This window comes from Mercenaria mercenaria, chromosome 5 (assembly GCF_021730395.1).
Source record: "Mercenaria mercenaria strain notata chromosome 5, MADL_Memer_1, whole genome shotgun sequence".
NCBI lineage: Eukaryota > Metazoa > Mollusca > Bivalvia > Venerida > Veneridae > Mercenaria > Mercenaria mercenaria.
The window spans coordinates 57,088,638-57,104,539 of NC_069365.1; the positions used below are offsets into that span (position 1 = coordinate 57,088,638).

General features: G+C 35.5%; 1 protein-coding gene across 2 annotated transcripts in view; it reads left to right on the forward strand.

Moving 5' to 3' along the window:
* The window catches only part of LOC123557315 (AF4/FMR2 family member 4-like), a 132,608-nt gene that overhangs the window by 75,601 nt on the left and 41,105 nt on the right, over window positions 1-15,902 (forward strand). For both annotated transcript variants that reach the window (XM_045348726.2, XM_045348727.2), the window contains exons 10-11: window positions 6,976-7,150; window positions 7,788-9,409. In XM_045348726.2, the coding sequence (XP_045204661.2) occupies window positions 6,976-7,150; window positions 7,788-9,409 (1,797 nt within the window). The remainder of the gene's footprint in view (window positions 1-6,975; window positions 7,151-7,787; window positions 9,410-15,902) is intronic.

Genomic DNA, 15,902 nt, shown 5'->3' on the forward strand with positions numbered 1-15,902 from the left:
CAGAATGTTCACAGCGCCTAGCTAGTAAATACTTAAAAAAAAACAATAGTGCAGCACTGGAGGATGTTGAAATCCCATATTGAAATAGAAACTCTGTTCTTTGGTTTGTAGTTATGTCTCCCACCACACAGTGGTGTGGGAAACATATTGATTTACTCCAGTCTGTGTGTCTGTCTGTGTGTGTGTCTGTCACAAAGCTTGTCCGCACTCTAATTGGATATTTCTCATCTGATCTTCACCAAACTGACAAAAGTGTTGGACCATAAGACCCAGCAGTTCGATAACTAGCTAAATCGCCAAGCACTTCGGAATTATGGCCCTTGACATAATTATGAATCGCCTAATGCATAAAAATGCTGAAGTCTTCATTCTCAAAATGCACCAAAAACATTCATCTTGTCTGTACTCTAAGTCGAATGTTTCTCATCCGATCTTCACCAAACTCGAACAAAATGTGTTTGACCATAGACCTCAGCCAAGTTCGATAACTAGCTAAATCGCCAGACACTTCAGATTATGGCCTTGACAAATTTATATCACCTAGATGCATAAAAATGCTGAAGTCTTCATTCTCAACATGCACCAAAACATTCACTTGTCTGCACTTAAGTCAAACATTTCGTACCCGATCTTCACCAAACTCGAACAAATAGTGTTTTCAGATAAACCTGCCAAGTTCGATAACTAGCCAAATCGGTTAAGACACTTCTGATTATGCCCTTGACAATAACAATGATCACCTAGACTCATAAAATGCTGAATTTCATTCTCAAACATGCACAAAAACCATTCCCTCTTGTCCCCACTCCAAGTCAAACATTTTTTTCCGATCTCCCAAACTTGAACAAATGTGTTAGCCAATAAGACCTTGGCAAGTTCGATAACTAGCCAAATCGCCAGGGTCTTCGAATTATACCTATAAAATAATAATGAATCACCTAGACTCATAAAAATGCTGAAGTCTTCATCTCAAACATGCACCAAAACCATTCATCTTGTCTGCACTCTAAGTCAACATTCACATGCGATCTCACCAAACTTGAACAAAATGTGTCTCGGCCAAGTTCAATAAGTAGCCAAATCGACTCAGCACTTACGAATTATGCCCTTGAATTACCAAAAATCAGCCTTTTACACTTGTCTGCACTCTAAACTCGATATTTCTCATCCGATCTTCACGACTTAAACAAATGTGTATGACCATAATTCCTCTCCCAGTTCGATAACTAACAAATTGGCATAGGCAAATTCAGAATTATGCCCTTGAATTACTGAAATCAGCCATTTTACTCTTCAAAGTATATTGTTTGACTAAACAGTTATAAAACACTGACTTAGTGTTTAGATGATTAGCAGTTGTGGAGACATGCGCTTTCTCAAAGTAGCTCTAGTTTTAAACAATTTGAATAAGCAATAAATAATACTTTGAAAAGGAAGGGAAAAAACTAGTTCCTAACTAGAGTCCGTTTGGCCATTGTATAAGAGACAAAAGAGATAAGTATATCATTAAAAGTAGCAATAAAAATTGAAAACTTGATGACTGTTTTGCAGAAAGTGGCAAGTGTTGTTTTCAGTACCAAAGGGAGATCATAATTATGTGTCCCACCACACAGTGGTGTGGGAGACATTGATTTACTCCTCTGTGTGTGTGTGTGTCTGTCCGTCTGTCACAAATCTTGTCTGCACTTTTAGTCGAACATTTCTCATCCGATCTTCACCAAACTTGAACAAAATGTGTTTGCCAATAAGTCTTGGCCAGGTTCGATAACTAGCCAAATCGGCCCAGTCACTTTTGAATTATGGCCCTTGAATTACTGATCGGACACATTCATCCAAACCACCCAGACCTCCCAAAAATTACTGATCGGAACCATTCACCCAAACCATCCAGACCTCCCAAAAATTACTGATCGGAACCACCTCACTAAATGATTAGGCAGTTGTGGGAGACATGCGCTTTTCTCAACAGCAGCTCTAGTTCTACAAGTATTTTGATGTTACTGTCGCACTGTGCAAAAGACAATCAGTCTGGAGGTCATCCCTAGTCAAAGCTAAATTTAATATAAACCTTGGTGATTCTTAGTATTATTATTTTGGGGTGAAATGTTTTCTCTGTGAAATACGATATTTTCCAGTAATTTGACAGTACAGAGTTATAGCGAAATATTCATCATCAATACATTATATTTCTGTGGTTTTCGAGGAGTTTCTTGAGGATTTTTACCAGGAGAAGCTTGTTAGGGGCCTTGAGACTGAAATCACCTACTCTTTTTACATTTTCCCATGAAATATGGACACAAAGGAAGAAAGATTTATATCATTGACAGTACCTCACATACAATGTCATTATGAGAAAGCTAAAAGAAATTATAGGCACCGAACATTCCAACTAGCTTGTGTATTTGATTTGATTAATTGACCATGCTGTTTTCCAATTACATTTGAGGCAGTGCCGACTCTGGGATAAGAGGATAATTTTACCCATGTGCTTCAGAGCCGAAATTGAATTAGTTTTTTTTAAAGATAAAAGATTAGCCTGGAGTAGTTGAGTTAACAAGAATTTATTGCCACCACCATTGACTTTGTTACCATTAAATCTTTATTTTATTGTACAGACTTTAAACAGGATGGTTTTGTATGTTTTGAAGCTATGTTACACTGCCCGCCTACATGATGACTTTATCATATTTATGAGATAGGTGAAAAGGTCCCTTGTAGTGTAGTGATGTCATGTTGTAAATATTTGTTTGTTTGGATTTGTGTCGAATGCCATTTTCCAGAAATACATGTATATATGTTACGAATCTACTGTTTATTAACCATATGTTACGAATCTACAGTTTATTAACCATGATTGGCAACCATTATGCAAGCAACCAACAGCTTTCCAACAAATTTCAGAGGTTTCAGAATTTATTACAGATGGATTTCCAACAAGTAATTTGGTTCAGACAGCTTTCCAACAAATTTCAGCAATTTCAGAATTTACTTTAGACAGCTTTCATACAAATGTCAGTAATTTTAGAATTAATTTCAGACAGCTTTCCAACAAATTTCAGCAGTTCAAGAATTTATTTCAGAAATCTTTGACTTTTGTGCACTCATCATGGAGAACATTAATGTCTCCTTGTTACTCTTTCCTGTCTGTACTTAGTATACCATAATATAGCTCTTATTACAATTAGATATTTTCAAGTGAAGTTCAAATGAAAAATGGCACAGCAGATCTTCATCAAACCTGATCTGTGGCATCAGTATAAGGTCCTCACATAAATGTGTTCAGTTTTGGGTGTTTGGCCCATTTTAGGGTCAGATGGTTAAGGTTCTATTTAGGTGAGCGACTTAGGCCCCTTTGGGCCTCTTGTGTTTAAAGACGGCAAAACGTTTGAATTGAAGATAACCGGACCGCTCTTCAGAAAAAAAGGAAATGAAGCACAAAACATTTGTTGATATTAATAATGACACAGTAGTTTCACAGAACTAATAACTGTCACAGTAGAGATAGGGAGTGAATATCACAGAATAGAAATACAATCTTCATTGATTGTTCCACCATTCCTGCTGATGTCATAAAATAACAGTACAATTTTTATTGAAAGCCTGGCTTGATGAATTAGGCTGGTTCTTAATGAAACTCAAATCATACTGTAGGACAAGAAATGCCCATTTAATTTCCTATTGACATTTGAGAAGTACTATCGATTAAATGAAACTCCATAGTGGTCTTATGCCTGCTAAAAACGGTTTTGTTCAATGGTTTGTTTAATGGGTATGAAATTGTGAAAAGAGATAATTTTTTTAGAAAGATTGTAGTTGATTAATTTTGGTTTTTGTGGATATTCGATACACTGAGTGTATTCAGTTTGAACTCTGTTTGAAAGAATTTGGTTTTAATTTTCGTGGTTGTTATACATCTATATGCAGTTATGACCTGAAAAGTTATCAAATTATTCTAAGTTTCAAATGATATATTCTTATTTATATTTGTTGACTTCATTGTTTTACGTTAAAGCACTTGGCTGCTTTAATATGTATCTGTATACGAATGCATTTTATCACCATTAATTTTGTGCACAAGCCACAAAATATGCTATATAATAAGCAGGTGTCTTTTTCCTTCTTAATGTGTTTCTAAAGTTTCATTCATGCATTATTAGATACAAAACCTTGTTAATTAAGGTAGTGGACCTGTAATGAAACTTGGCAATTTTTCTGCGAAAACATATCCTTTGCATCCTTCTTTGACATTCTGCAGTGGTTACAGTCAATTGACTTTCTGTTTCTTCCTTGAAAATGATGAAATCATACACCTAGAATACTTATTTCAAACTGAAATTACTGCTCATCATTACAGGTCCGCTACCTTAATATAGAAATTGTCTCGAATATCCATATTTTAAAGAACCACCACACATATTGAAGAATAAAAAGTGATACAAATTAAGATCAGATAACAATAAAAAGCATACAGTGAGGCAAAGAAACTGGTTCTTCCCAGGATATATAAAAATGTTGAATGAAAACCACTTGATAAAACCAGGTGCATTTCTTATTATATCTGGCTCCCAGGTCTACCCCACACCTGCTACCACTACAAAATAGATAATGATAGAAATTTAAAGTTGAATAAAATTACAACATGTTTTTGAAGCTGAATATTCAGATGAAGGTTTGATGTATTTTTAATAGCTGCTTATTTGTCTGGTTCAGTAGTGATTGGCCACCTCTCTGTCGCCAAGCTTGTATCTATTAGGTTATCTGGTTTTGCGTGGATCTGTTCCTCTGAAATGTTAGCAGTATCGCTATATAGCCTTTTCTTCTTCCTTCTTTGCAAACATCAAAATCATCATTTCAGTCATTGTCATCATTATCCTCATTTCAGCCGTTACCATTATTGTTATCATTATCATCCTTTCAGCCATTATCATCATTATCATTTGCTCTTTGTGCAAGATGATGATGCTGATGATCCTTTTCACTTTCATCTCAAAGCACTGCCACAGTAGGTAATGCGCACACAGCTTTATCATCATTATCACCAGTTTCATAATCATTCTAATATTTCTTGTATGTTCATCTTTTTCTTCATCTTTCTTTTTTAGCTTGTCTAAATTGCGTCAACATTTTATGCTTAAGCACCTTTTCTGATACTAGGTGTCAGAATTACACGAAACTTTATCAGTAGCATCCTGGCATGGACCGCTTTGAAGTTTGTAATTCAAATGGTTCTGCTTGACCCCTTTTAGGGGGGTACCAGAGCTAAGAATAAAAAAAAAACCCTGGTCTGTCCATTTTTAACGTTTTTTTTCTCATGATCCAATTCATGGATCTTCACCAAACTTTGTCTGTAGCATTCTTATATGGTCCTCCCCAAAGTTTGTCCAAAGGGTTCCGCTTGGCACAGCAAAATAAAATACCCTTTTAATAACTTTAATGAACTTGTTAGTGGATGTTTACCATACCTTCTAATGGTGGTGAACCTCCTCAGGTGAACGACATTGACCCATTTGAACCTCTTGTGTTATTATCAGTCATCTTTGTCATTTTGTCATTGTTGTCATCATCATTATTACATGTACTTTAAAACTTTATCAGTCCTTAGATTCCATGTTATCAGTATCTGGATCGGAACTGTCTTCCTGCTCACATTATCAGACAATCATTATCTCTGAACCACCTGCAAGTACAAACATGATGATATACTCCTGGAGTTGGAACCAGATAGTTTAAAAATAGAGAACAAAATAATTTGTCCTTTCTGACTTCAAGTTATTAATAGAGACCTCCGTGGACGAGTGGTTAAGGTCTCTGACATCAAATCACTTGCCCCTCGCCAATGTGGGTTTGAGCCTCACTCGGGGTGTTTAATTCTTCATGTGAGGAAGCCATCCAGCTGGCTTACGGAAGGTCGGTGGTTCTGCCCAGGTGCCCGCTCGTTATGAAATAATGCACAGAGGGGTACCTGGGGGTCTTCCTCCACCATCAAAGCTGGAAAGTCACCATGTCCTACAATTGTGTCAGTGCAACGTTAAACCCCAACAAAATCAAATCAAGTTATTAATTTTACCATTAAAATATTGTCTTTTTACATGAGGTTTTAGACATGACCCCATAAAATGGAGGAATTTTAGTGAAGTCTTCCTTACATTTTGAAATAATTTTGGTTAATGCATATGTATGTGCTCATTTAAAATCTACAAGGAAAGAAAATGGTACAGAAAAGGCATTCATTATTAAGATACTGTTTTTTACCTGACACTCAATTTTGCAATGTGATCTATTCTGATTACATATTTGATATCTTTTAACATATGACTGTTTTGACATTTGAAAATATGATTAATGTTTATAAAGAAAATGATTTATACCCCTTGCATGGTATTTGAGCTAATAAAATGCACTTGCGAACCGGTTTAAATGTAAATTGATTAGTTAAATGGTAAACATGCACTGAAAGATCTTTAGCGAAGCTTCTATTGTGAAGTATTAAACATGCCAACCTATTTGGCCGAAGATTGAATATGGAATTTTTGTTAATATATAAACATGTCATAGTTGCTATTTTTAGTAAGATTAGAAGTCAGTAACTTGGTATTTATTAGCTTGTTAAAGAATGAAGAAAGCTTTTTGATTAAATTAAATTGTCACCTGTAGCACATGCACTAAACCCCCCTCCCCCCCCCCCCCCCCCCAAAAAAAAAAAAAATCTAAATTGACATACTCATCCTTCAGCATCATCCGTTTTTAGAAAAGTATGACACCTGCAACAGTGAATGAACTTAAATACAAATAAAAGACATTGTGTTGTAAAATTGTCTTTGAGGTATATAGCAGTGTAATCCATCTGATACTATAGTAGTTTTGTTTCTTGACAGTTTTACATGTATTTTATGAAGAATCAGTGCTGACAAGACTGTATTTAGTGGAAAGAAATGTTTTATTAAGTAATTGAGTGTATATAATTTGTATTTTCAGAATGGGGCAATCGTGTTCGAGCAGTGAAAGTTCCAGTAGCGGCTCAGAGAGTGAGAGTGATAATGGCTCGGACAGCGAGTCGGATAAAGATGTCTCGGACGATGAGCCCCATCAGAGGACCCCACAGGGAACCCCAAACAATGCAGATAATTTGGGCACTTCACCCTCGCCTGCGGTTAGTATTGTTCTAAAGGGTTTGGATTATATAAATGAATATCTTTTACTGTTAGTGGAACAACAATATTGTTAACATGTTGGGAATAATATCAACCAAGGTTGAGCCTAGGTTCATGGAATTTCTCAAAACATTGACTCAGTTATTGTCAATGACTGAGAGAGATATATGTTTTCTTACACCAAAGAAGTATAAAAAATCTAATAAATAAAGCCAGCAGTGTAGAATGATAAATCATATTAAAGCAAAAATATATATTTAAGAAATAATAGCAAAATTAGGTTTATCGTAGAATAACCCGAGTTGGAGTTTTATGCATATGAATATATCACGAGGGCGGAAGGCCTGAGTGATATATTTTTAAGCATAAGAACATATGATAAACCTTATTTAGATACTTATTATTTCGATTCTAACTTGACTTACTTCAAATAACATTAGACGAGATTCAGAGGAGTATTTTCATCGAACATAAATTACAACTGCGCGGGCAGCATAGTTCAAGGTCAGTTTATTGCAGAATAACCCGAGATAGATTTTGCTCTACCATTATATACATGTAGGTTATTAGCTGGTCGCGTTAGAATAAGAATTAAGTGGATCTGTTTACTAAAAGAAATATATTGTTTATTTTTAGTCCAAAAAATGGAATCTTGGTGCATTTCTGCAGCAGCCTCAAAAGTTGATAAATATGGCATCAAAGCCACCGTCCTGTGAAGCACCGGCCTCGAATAAATCTGATCCAGATCATTTTGAAGAGGATACCATGAAGAGAGGTTCTGACCTGATATCAGATGAAAATCCGCCGTCTGTTGATCAGGACGTTTTGTCCAAACCTATGTCAGCTGATGAGTTCTCGCCGCCTGCTCCTATAGAACCTAAGCAGATCCTGTCTCCTATCAAATCTCCACTAGCCCCGCCCATAAAATCGCCATTACCAGCAGTCATATCGCCATTGCAGTATCATACTCCTAAAGCAGCTGAGAAAGTTTTAACGCCATCAAAATATGCTAATGATTTGTCAAATCACACTAAAACTGTTGAACGTGTTAAACATAAAGACTGCAATAATTTGCCTTCTAAACCGGGTATGGATGTTACTAACAGTAAAGGTCGGCGACCTCGGAAAAAGAAACTAAATATAGTGTCTGTTGAAAGAATAGATTCTTCAGATTCTGAGTCGGAAAGTGAAATAGATGTTGTGAACAGGTCTTCTGATAGTGCTTTAAGTTCGCCACAAAAACCTCTTCCAACAAACTTAAAATTAAGTCAAAAATATACGCCGTTAGATAATTCATTGTGTTCAGTAAAACGGAAAGAAAGTAAAAGAGATAAACTACTCAAAGAAAAAGATTCTGTGAAATTAAAACGGGAAATTGCATCATCAAATTTCCCTAGTAAAGACTGTGATAAAAAGAAAGTAACATCGCGAGTGTGCGCTCGTAGTTTCACAGATCCCATAGATGATATGCTCCACTCTTTCCCAGATGAGAAGCCCTTGTCACCTATTCGGAGTGTTACTAATATGCACAAAATTAATTCTATGGAAGAGGATTTAATACGGGCAGGTCTCGCCGTGTCTACAAAAAACCCAATTCCAGTGGATGGAAATTTATCATGTGTGAAAGGAAAACCGTCAGTGTTAGTAAAAATAGATCTTAATTTGTTAGACAGTGTCCTTTGTGTTGATAGGCATAGCCCCAATTTCCTTAAGCCGAAGGAGCATTTAAGTGGTAAGCACCATAAAAAGCTGACAAGTGCCAAATACTCTTCTCCTAGTGATATCAGATCCAAGAAAGTGCACATTGACACTTCGAAGGATAAAATATCTAAATCGACTGCCTCAAAATTAAGTGCAAATAGTATACCAGATATTGATTTAAGTGATAAAAAATATGTGCCAGAAAAGGAAAGTATATCAAACCTAAACGTGACTAAAAAGCAAATTCCTAAAAGCCATGAAAGTCAGGATGTTCCTGATTTTGATGCTCTACCGGTCCGAGAGCCGGTAAAAAGTGACAACTTATCGGATAATGTCAGTGATTCGGATAGTGACGCAAGTGGTAGTGAGATTGAAGACTCAAAGCATGCCGAGTCCGTTCACGATTCATTATCTACATCAAATCATTCGTCTTTCAGTCAGTCTCCTTTGGAGAAAAAGAAACGCAAACTTAATACTACAAGAGATGATGACTCTAAGAGACGGAAAACTTTGTCTAAGTCACCTGCAAATACACCGGCTTCAGATATAGTGAAAGAGTAAGTATTTGAAGAGAGTAAAACAGATAGTTTTTAGCTTGACTTTTTGAAGAAAATGTAGAGCTATTGCACTCGCCCCAGCGTCGGCACCGCCGTTGGTTAAAGTTTTTGATAAAGTCCAATATCTCTGTTACTATCAGAGCTATTGACTTAAAACTTAAAATAGTTATATACTATCAAAGTCTACACCAGGAGAAAAAATCCCCATAACTCTGATTGAATTTTGACAGTTTTATGCCCCTTTTTAACTTAGAATTTTTTGGTTAAAGTTTTTGATAAAGTCAAATATCTCTGTTACTATCAAAGCTTTTGACTTGAAACTTGAAATAGTTATTTACTATTACAGTCTACACCAGGAGAAACAATTCCCGTAACTCCGATTTGAATTTTGACAGATTTATGTCCCTTTTTATGCCCCCGAAGGGAGGCATATAGTTTTTGAACCGTCTGTCCGTCTGTCGGTCCGTCGGTCTGTCGGTCTGTCAGTCTGTCGGTCTGTCAGTCTGTCAGTCTGTCCGCAATTTTCGTGTCCGGTCCATATCTTTGTCATCGATGGATGGATTTTCAAATAACTTGGCATGAATGTGTACCACAGTAAGACGACGTGTCGCGCGCAAGACCCAGGTCCATAGCTCAAAGGTCAAGGTCACACTTAGACATTAAAGGATAGTGCATTGATGGGCGTGTCCGGTCCATATCTTTGTCATCGATGGATAGATTTTCAAATAACTTGGCATGAATGTGTACCACAGTAAGACGACGTGTCGCGCGCAAGACCCAGGTCCTTAGCTCAAAGGTCAAGGTCACACTTAGACTTTAAAGGATAGTGCATTGATGGGTGTGTCCAGTCCATATCTTTGTCAACCATGGATGGATTTTCAAATAACTTGGCATGAATGTGTACCACAGTAAGACGACGTGTCGCGCGCAAGACCCAGGTCCGTAGCTCAAAGGTCAATGTCACACTTTGACGTTAAAGGTCATTTTTCATGATAGTGCATTGATGGGCGTGTCCGGTCCATATCTTTGCCATTCATGCATGGATTTTAAAATAACTACACATGAATGTGTGACACAGTAAGACGACGTGTCACGCGCAAGACCCAGCTCCGTAGGTGAAAGGTCCTAAACTCTAACATTGGCCATAACTACTCATTCAAAGTGCCATCGGGGGCATATGTCATCCTATGGAGACAGCTCTTGTTAACTTAGAATTTTTTGGTTAAAGTTTTATATAACGTCCAGTATCTCTGTTACTATCAAAGCTATTGACTTGACACATAAAATAGTTATTTACTATCAAAGGCTACACCATAAGACCAATCCCCATAACTCTGATTAGAATTTTGACAGTTTTATGCCCCTTTTACTGGCAAAGCTCTAATTCAGAGTCAGGCACTGAGAAAAGTCTAGCGTGCTGTCTTCCGGACAGCTCTTGTTATGTTTCAGATATATAATTGCCATCAAGTAATTAGATTTTGTCTGGCTTGCTGAAGATAGGTAGTTATATTACAAAGTGGAAGATTCTGAAAATTTTTCTTAAGTTCTCAACTGTCATGACTGTTAGACCAGGAAAATGAAAAGATTCCGTGTTCAGTGACCTCTTTAAGTAAAAGAAAAAAATTCAAGCGAGTGTTAAAAGAAACCAGTTCTTTATATAGAAAATTCCTTGAATTTCACTGGTAGGAGAAATATTCATTCCTTATTTTGTCGCTGTATCATGATAGAAAATGATAGCATTCATAAAGGAAAACTTTTACATAAGTTCAACATTAGCATAAAGAGATATATACATACAGAAGAAACAAAAAAAATACACCATGTGAAAGAGATGAAAGAAGAAAGTGGTATTTGCACAAAGGTAATGAAGTTAATGTATAAATGCCATCAGCTGATTGAACTTGCCTGTTTTGAGTTTGTAATCAGTTTAAAAATTCAGTACTCTTTGCTTGAGTAAATCAGAGTATGTCAGATAAAATTTATCTGTTATTTAGGTAAAAAACCTAGTTTTCACAGAGCAGTTACATGGAATGTATATAAAACTTAAAAACTGGCCTGATTATCATATAAAACCTGTCATAACTTGATAAATGATATCTATCAGGAATACAAGATATACAACAAAGATATCAATGTTGTGTAAAAACAATCATAGCATAGGTATAGAAAAATAAAAAGTTCTTTTTTAAAATATAACGTGCAGAATAAAAATAATACAGTATAGAATTTTTGAATGGTCAGAAAATACATTACGCAAATGAAGGAAAATGATCTCGGAATGCTGTTTCTTGATCCCTTGGTGAGGGGTTTGTTCTCCGTGACACAATGTGATAAAAATTGTGTCTGAAATCATTTGTCCTCTAGCTCTGATTCATATGGAGAAGTTTTATGTTACTCCTGGATAACAGGTTAGTACTGGTACAGAATCCGAGATCACTTGTGAGGTTAACAGGCAGCCGCTGCACAATTGGTATACTGTTGAAAAACGGCGCTCAACCCAACACTAACAAACAAAGAAAGCAATCACGTTTAAATACTATAATTGTCCTCAGGCTACTGATCTGGTGCGAATTTTAACGTGGATACTAGATGGGTAATATTCTGATTTCATTATTTGCTGGATGTATTGATTTTGTTTGAGAAAACAAATGACATGTCAAATGATGGCGTGGATTTCCATTACATAAAACATATTACTCGTTGATTTTCTTAATTCGTTATGGCATGAAATGTGCAAATTTTTTATTAATTGAAATTTCTAGAATTGAGAAGAAAACTAATGACAGTAAATGAAAAATAAACAAAACATGCAATCATTTTGTGCAAGAGCTTCAAAATCTGAATATTTGATAGATTTATATTAGTCTTTAAGCAAAAAGTAATGGCACTGTTGTCTTTTACTATTTTATCTTTATGAAAAACTGCATTCTCCCAGGTATAATTTTTAAACAGTTCAACAGAGTCTGATGAAAGTTCACACTTAATTTTTTGGGATGATGTGATGTATCATAGGTCAAGGTCATATGTTGAGTACCTCAAAGGTCAAGGTCACAGACAGGGGCCGTATCCCTAACTCTTGACCTATATGTCACAGATCAGGGCCCTCTGTGTTGTGGGCATTAAATTTTGTCACTTACTAGTGACATTGCTAGTTTTAAGCTTTATTTTCTGTCTAAAATGTTTTCATCTATTAACAGTAAATACAAGTTATTCAGTACAAAGAACTTGAAATGTCTCTGTATCTAGGAATTTCTTAATAAAGAGAGAAGCTAGAATAATTAATTTCTCTAGTTTGGTAGATACAGCATAGATTGTGAAGAAAATGCCTTAAAACTTGCAGTGCATAATTATTCCAATGCATTTTATTATTCTAATTGCTTTTATTATCCCCCGCCGATGAAATCGGGAGGGGGGTATTGAAATGGCGTTGTCCGTCCATCAGTCCGTCCGTCCGTCCGCAGCCATTTCTCAGTAACTATTTGGTAGAATTTCATAAAACTTGAAATAAACATGAACCAACATACTGCGATGATGCCCGTCAAGTTTTTTTTTTGATTGGTCAATTTCCCTCAGAGTTATTGCCCTTGATTTAATAAAAAATGTCCGTCTGCAGCCATTTCTCAGTAACTAACAGGTAGAATTTCATCAGATTTGAAATAGACATGAACCAAGATACTGTGCTGATGCCCGTCAAGTTTTTTTTTTTTATAGGTCAATTTCCGTCAGAGTTATTGCCCTTGATTTAATGAAAAATGTCCGTCTGTAGCCATTTCTCAGTAACTAGCAGGTAGAATTTCATCAAACTTGAAATAGACATGAACCAAGATACTGTGACGATGCCCTTCAAGTTTTTTTTTCGATTGGTCAATTTTCCATATAGTTATTGCCCTTTAATTGTTTAAAAATCCACAGATCTGTACATAACAAACCAACCAATTGGAAGAATTTCATTAAACTTCTTTCATTCTTTTCCATGAACATTTATTATAAACATGTGATGTTGTGTACCTACACCTGGTCACCACCTTACCTTGGTCACCTACTCACCCCCCCACCATTTTCATTTTTCGTTTTCTATCAATATTTATAATCAACATGTAAACTGTTGTATCCTCACCCCAGCCCCCACCCCCCATCCAAACAAACCATTCATTTTCTTTTAATTTGATTTTGACTAATGAAATTATTTGCTTCTTGGTAACATTCTTAACTTTTTCCTGGATATATTTTTTTGCCGTTCCTCAACTCTGACCCTTTCGGTGGGGGATTCCAATTCATCGAATTTGCTTGTTTATTTGGTTTCAGATTTGACTTTCTTAATTTGGTGTAATTAAAATAATTCATATATAAATAATGGCTAAAGTACATGTACATGGAATTTAGATCAATATCAGGGTCTTTAGTTGAAGACAGTGGTTTTTAGGATGATCAGTCGAAACTTTTATCACAAGAGGAACAGTGATTCCGAAACAAGAGTGTTTGTGTTTGTTAGTCATCTATTATTTAACTCAGCATAGTCATTAACCCTTGTCATGCTGGACATGATTGATTCTGGCTTTGCGACCAGTGCAGATCATGATCAGCCTGCACATCCGTGCACATCAATGCAGTCTGATCATGACCTAAGTTGTTCACCAGTCAGTCAGTATCTTTTTGGAATGCACCCCTTTTAACAGTTAATGGTACTGTCCGAATTGAGAGATGGACAAGTTCATTATAGAAATTTAGCAGGGTAAGGATTAAAGCTGTAAAATATATGTTTGTCATGAAAAAATGGAAATAAAGCATCAGCAGGTTATTAATAGCTTCTGCAAGTAGATACACTGGACTCTAGCCAAGAATCACTTTACTCTAGTACTAATATGTCATGTTAATTCATCTAGGATCATCATCATTTGCTACTTACTTCAGAATTTCATTGAGTTGCTGTTGGATTGTTCTTGGTTTTAAGTCATATAAACAGTTAACTTTTAGCCTGCTAACGGCAAGTGATTCTGCCTTTGCACCCAGTGCAGACCAAAAGGCAAAATAATGTCTGACAGATTGTCAAGAGTCTACCTCAGTTAAAGGTGGTCAATCACATTTAAGCAAAATTTAGTGACATTTTTTACTTTTTGTATATTCTGTTAGAGATTTATTTAAGAAACAAAAATACCCATTACTTAGAGTTAGGTCCCTGTTAGAAATGTATACTTTATTGATTTTCATAAAAAATTGTAATTACTCCCCTTTAATATGAAAATATTTAAAAGGCTTGGCATTTCTTTTTATTTCCATATAATTCCGAGTTTTACATTCGCATTGGATAAATATACCAAATATTTAACAATCTGAATCAAAAGGTTGGTTTTAAAATGCATGTAGCTTCTGAATTTCATTTTTTCCATTCTATCTTGGTTGCGCAACCAAGATAGGCAAAGGGAGGTAATAATAATTTTTCAAACTTGCATTTCTTATGAATTCAATCTATATATGTAATTGTTAATGCAGTTATTTTACGAATATAATACAATATATCGGTTAGTTATACATTTTCATAGGTAAAGTATGTTTATCACATTTATACTTATGATAAAATAACTCGATCTTGGTTGGGCAACTGCAATAGGAAAACCAATTATTAAAAATATCTCCAGTGAAAACCTAACTTGTATTAAGCGCTAACTGAACATAAATGAGTGTAAATGATCAGATGTTAAAGTTTAAAACAAATCCGTTACTTAGCCAAAATCTGATTATCCACCTTTAAAGCTGGAAAGTTGCAATATGACTTAGATTGAGTCATTGTGTTTAAATGATTGATTATTTTTCCATAGCAAGTTTTAATGTAGATTTCTCTTTAACCTTTACCATGCTAAATTTCTAAAATGGACTGGTCTGTCATTCAATTTGGGCAGTACTATTTATTATTTGAAGGGGTGTTCACTGAAAATTTACAGACTGAATAGCAAACAGTGCAGACCATGATCAGGTGGCTGATCTTATTAGTCTGCACTGGTTGCTAAGGCAAAAACATTTGCTGCCAGCAGGCTAAAGGTCAAATATTAGACTGTATCATTAATTGAATACACCATGCCATAGCTTAAGGAGTGGCAAAACAGAATGTTTTTAAATATTCAAAAAATCATGATTAGTTGGGTAGTTTCAAATGTATTAGTTTTGGAAGCGTATTCTCTATATTTTTGACGTAAGAAAGCTTTAAAATCTTACTGTTGATGGATTGCTATATGACAGTAATAAAGATAAAACAGGTCCTGGTACCACCAACAGAGACCTTTATGTACAAATCATAATGTGGATCTTGCATATCCTGGAAAACGGTGGATGAAAAAAATAAATCCAACTTAATCTGACAAGAAACAAACACAGAATGAAATTTGAGTGCAAAGTGATTTGTTCTCACAACATTGACAGTTATTCTGCAGTTTTTACAGCAAAATGCTTTTCTTTAAACAGATTAAGGAATTGGGAATTTGAAGTGGAAATAGCAAAA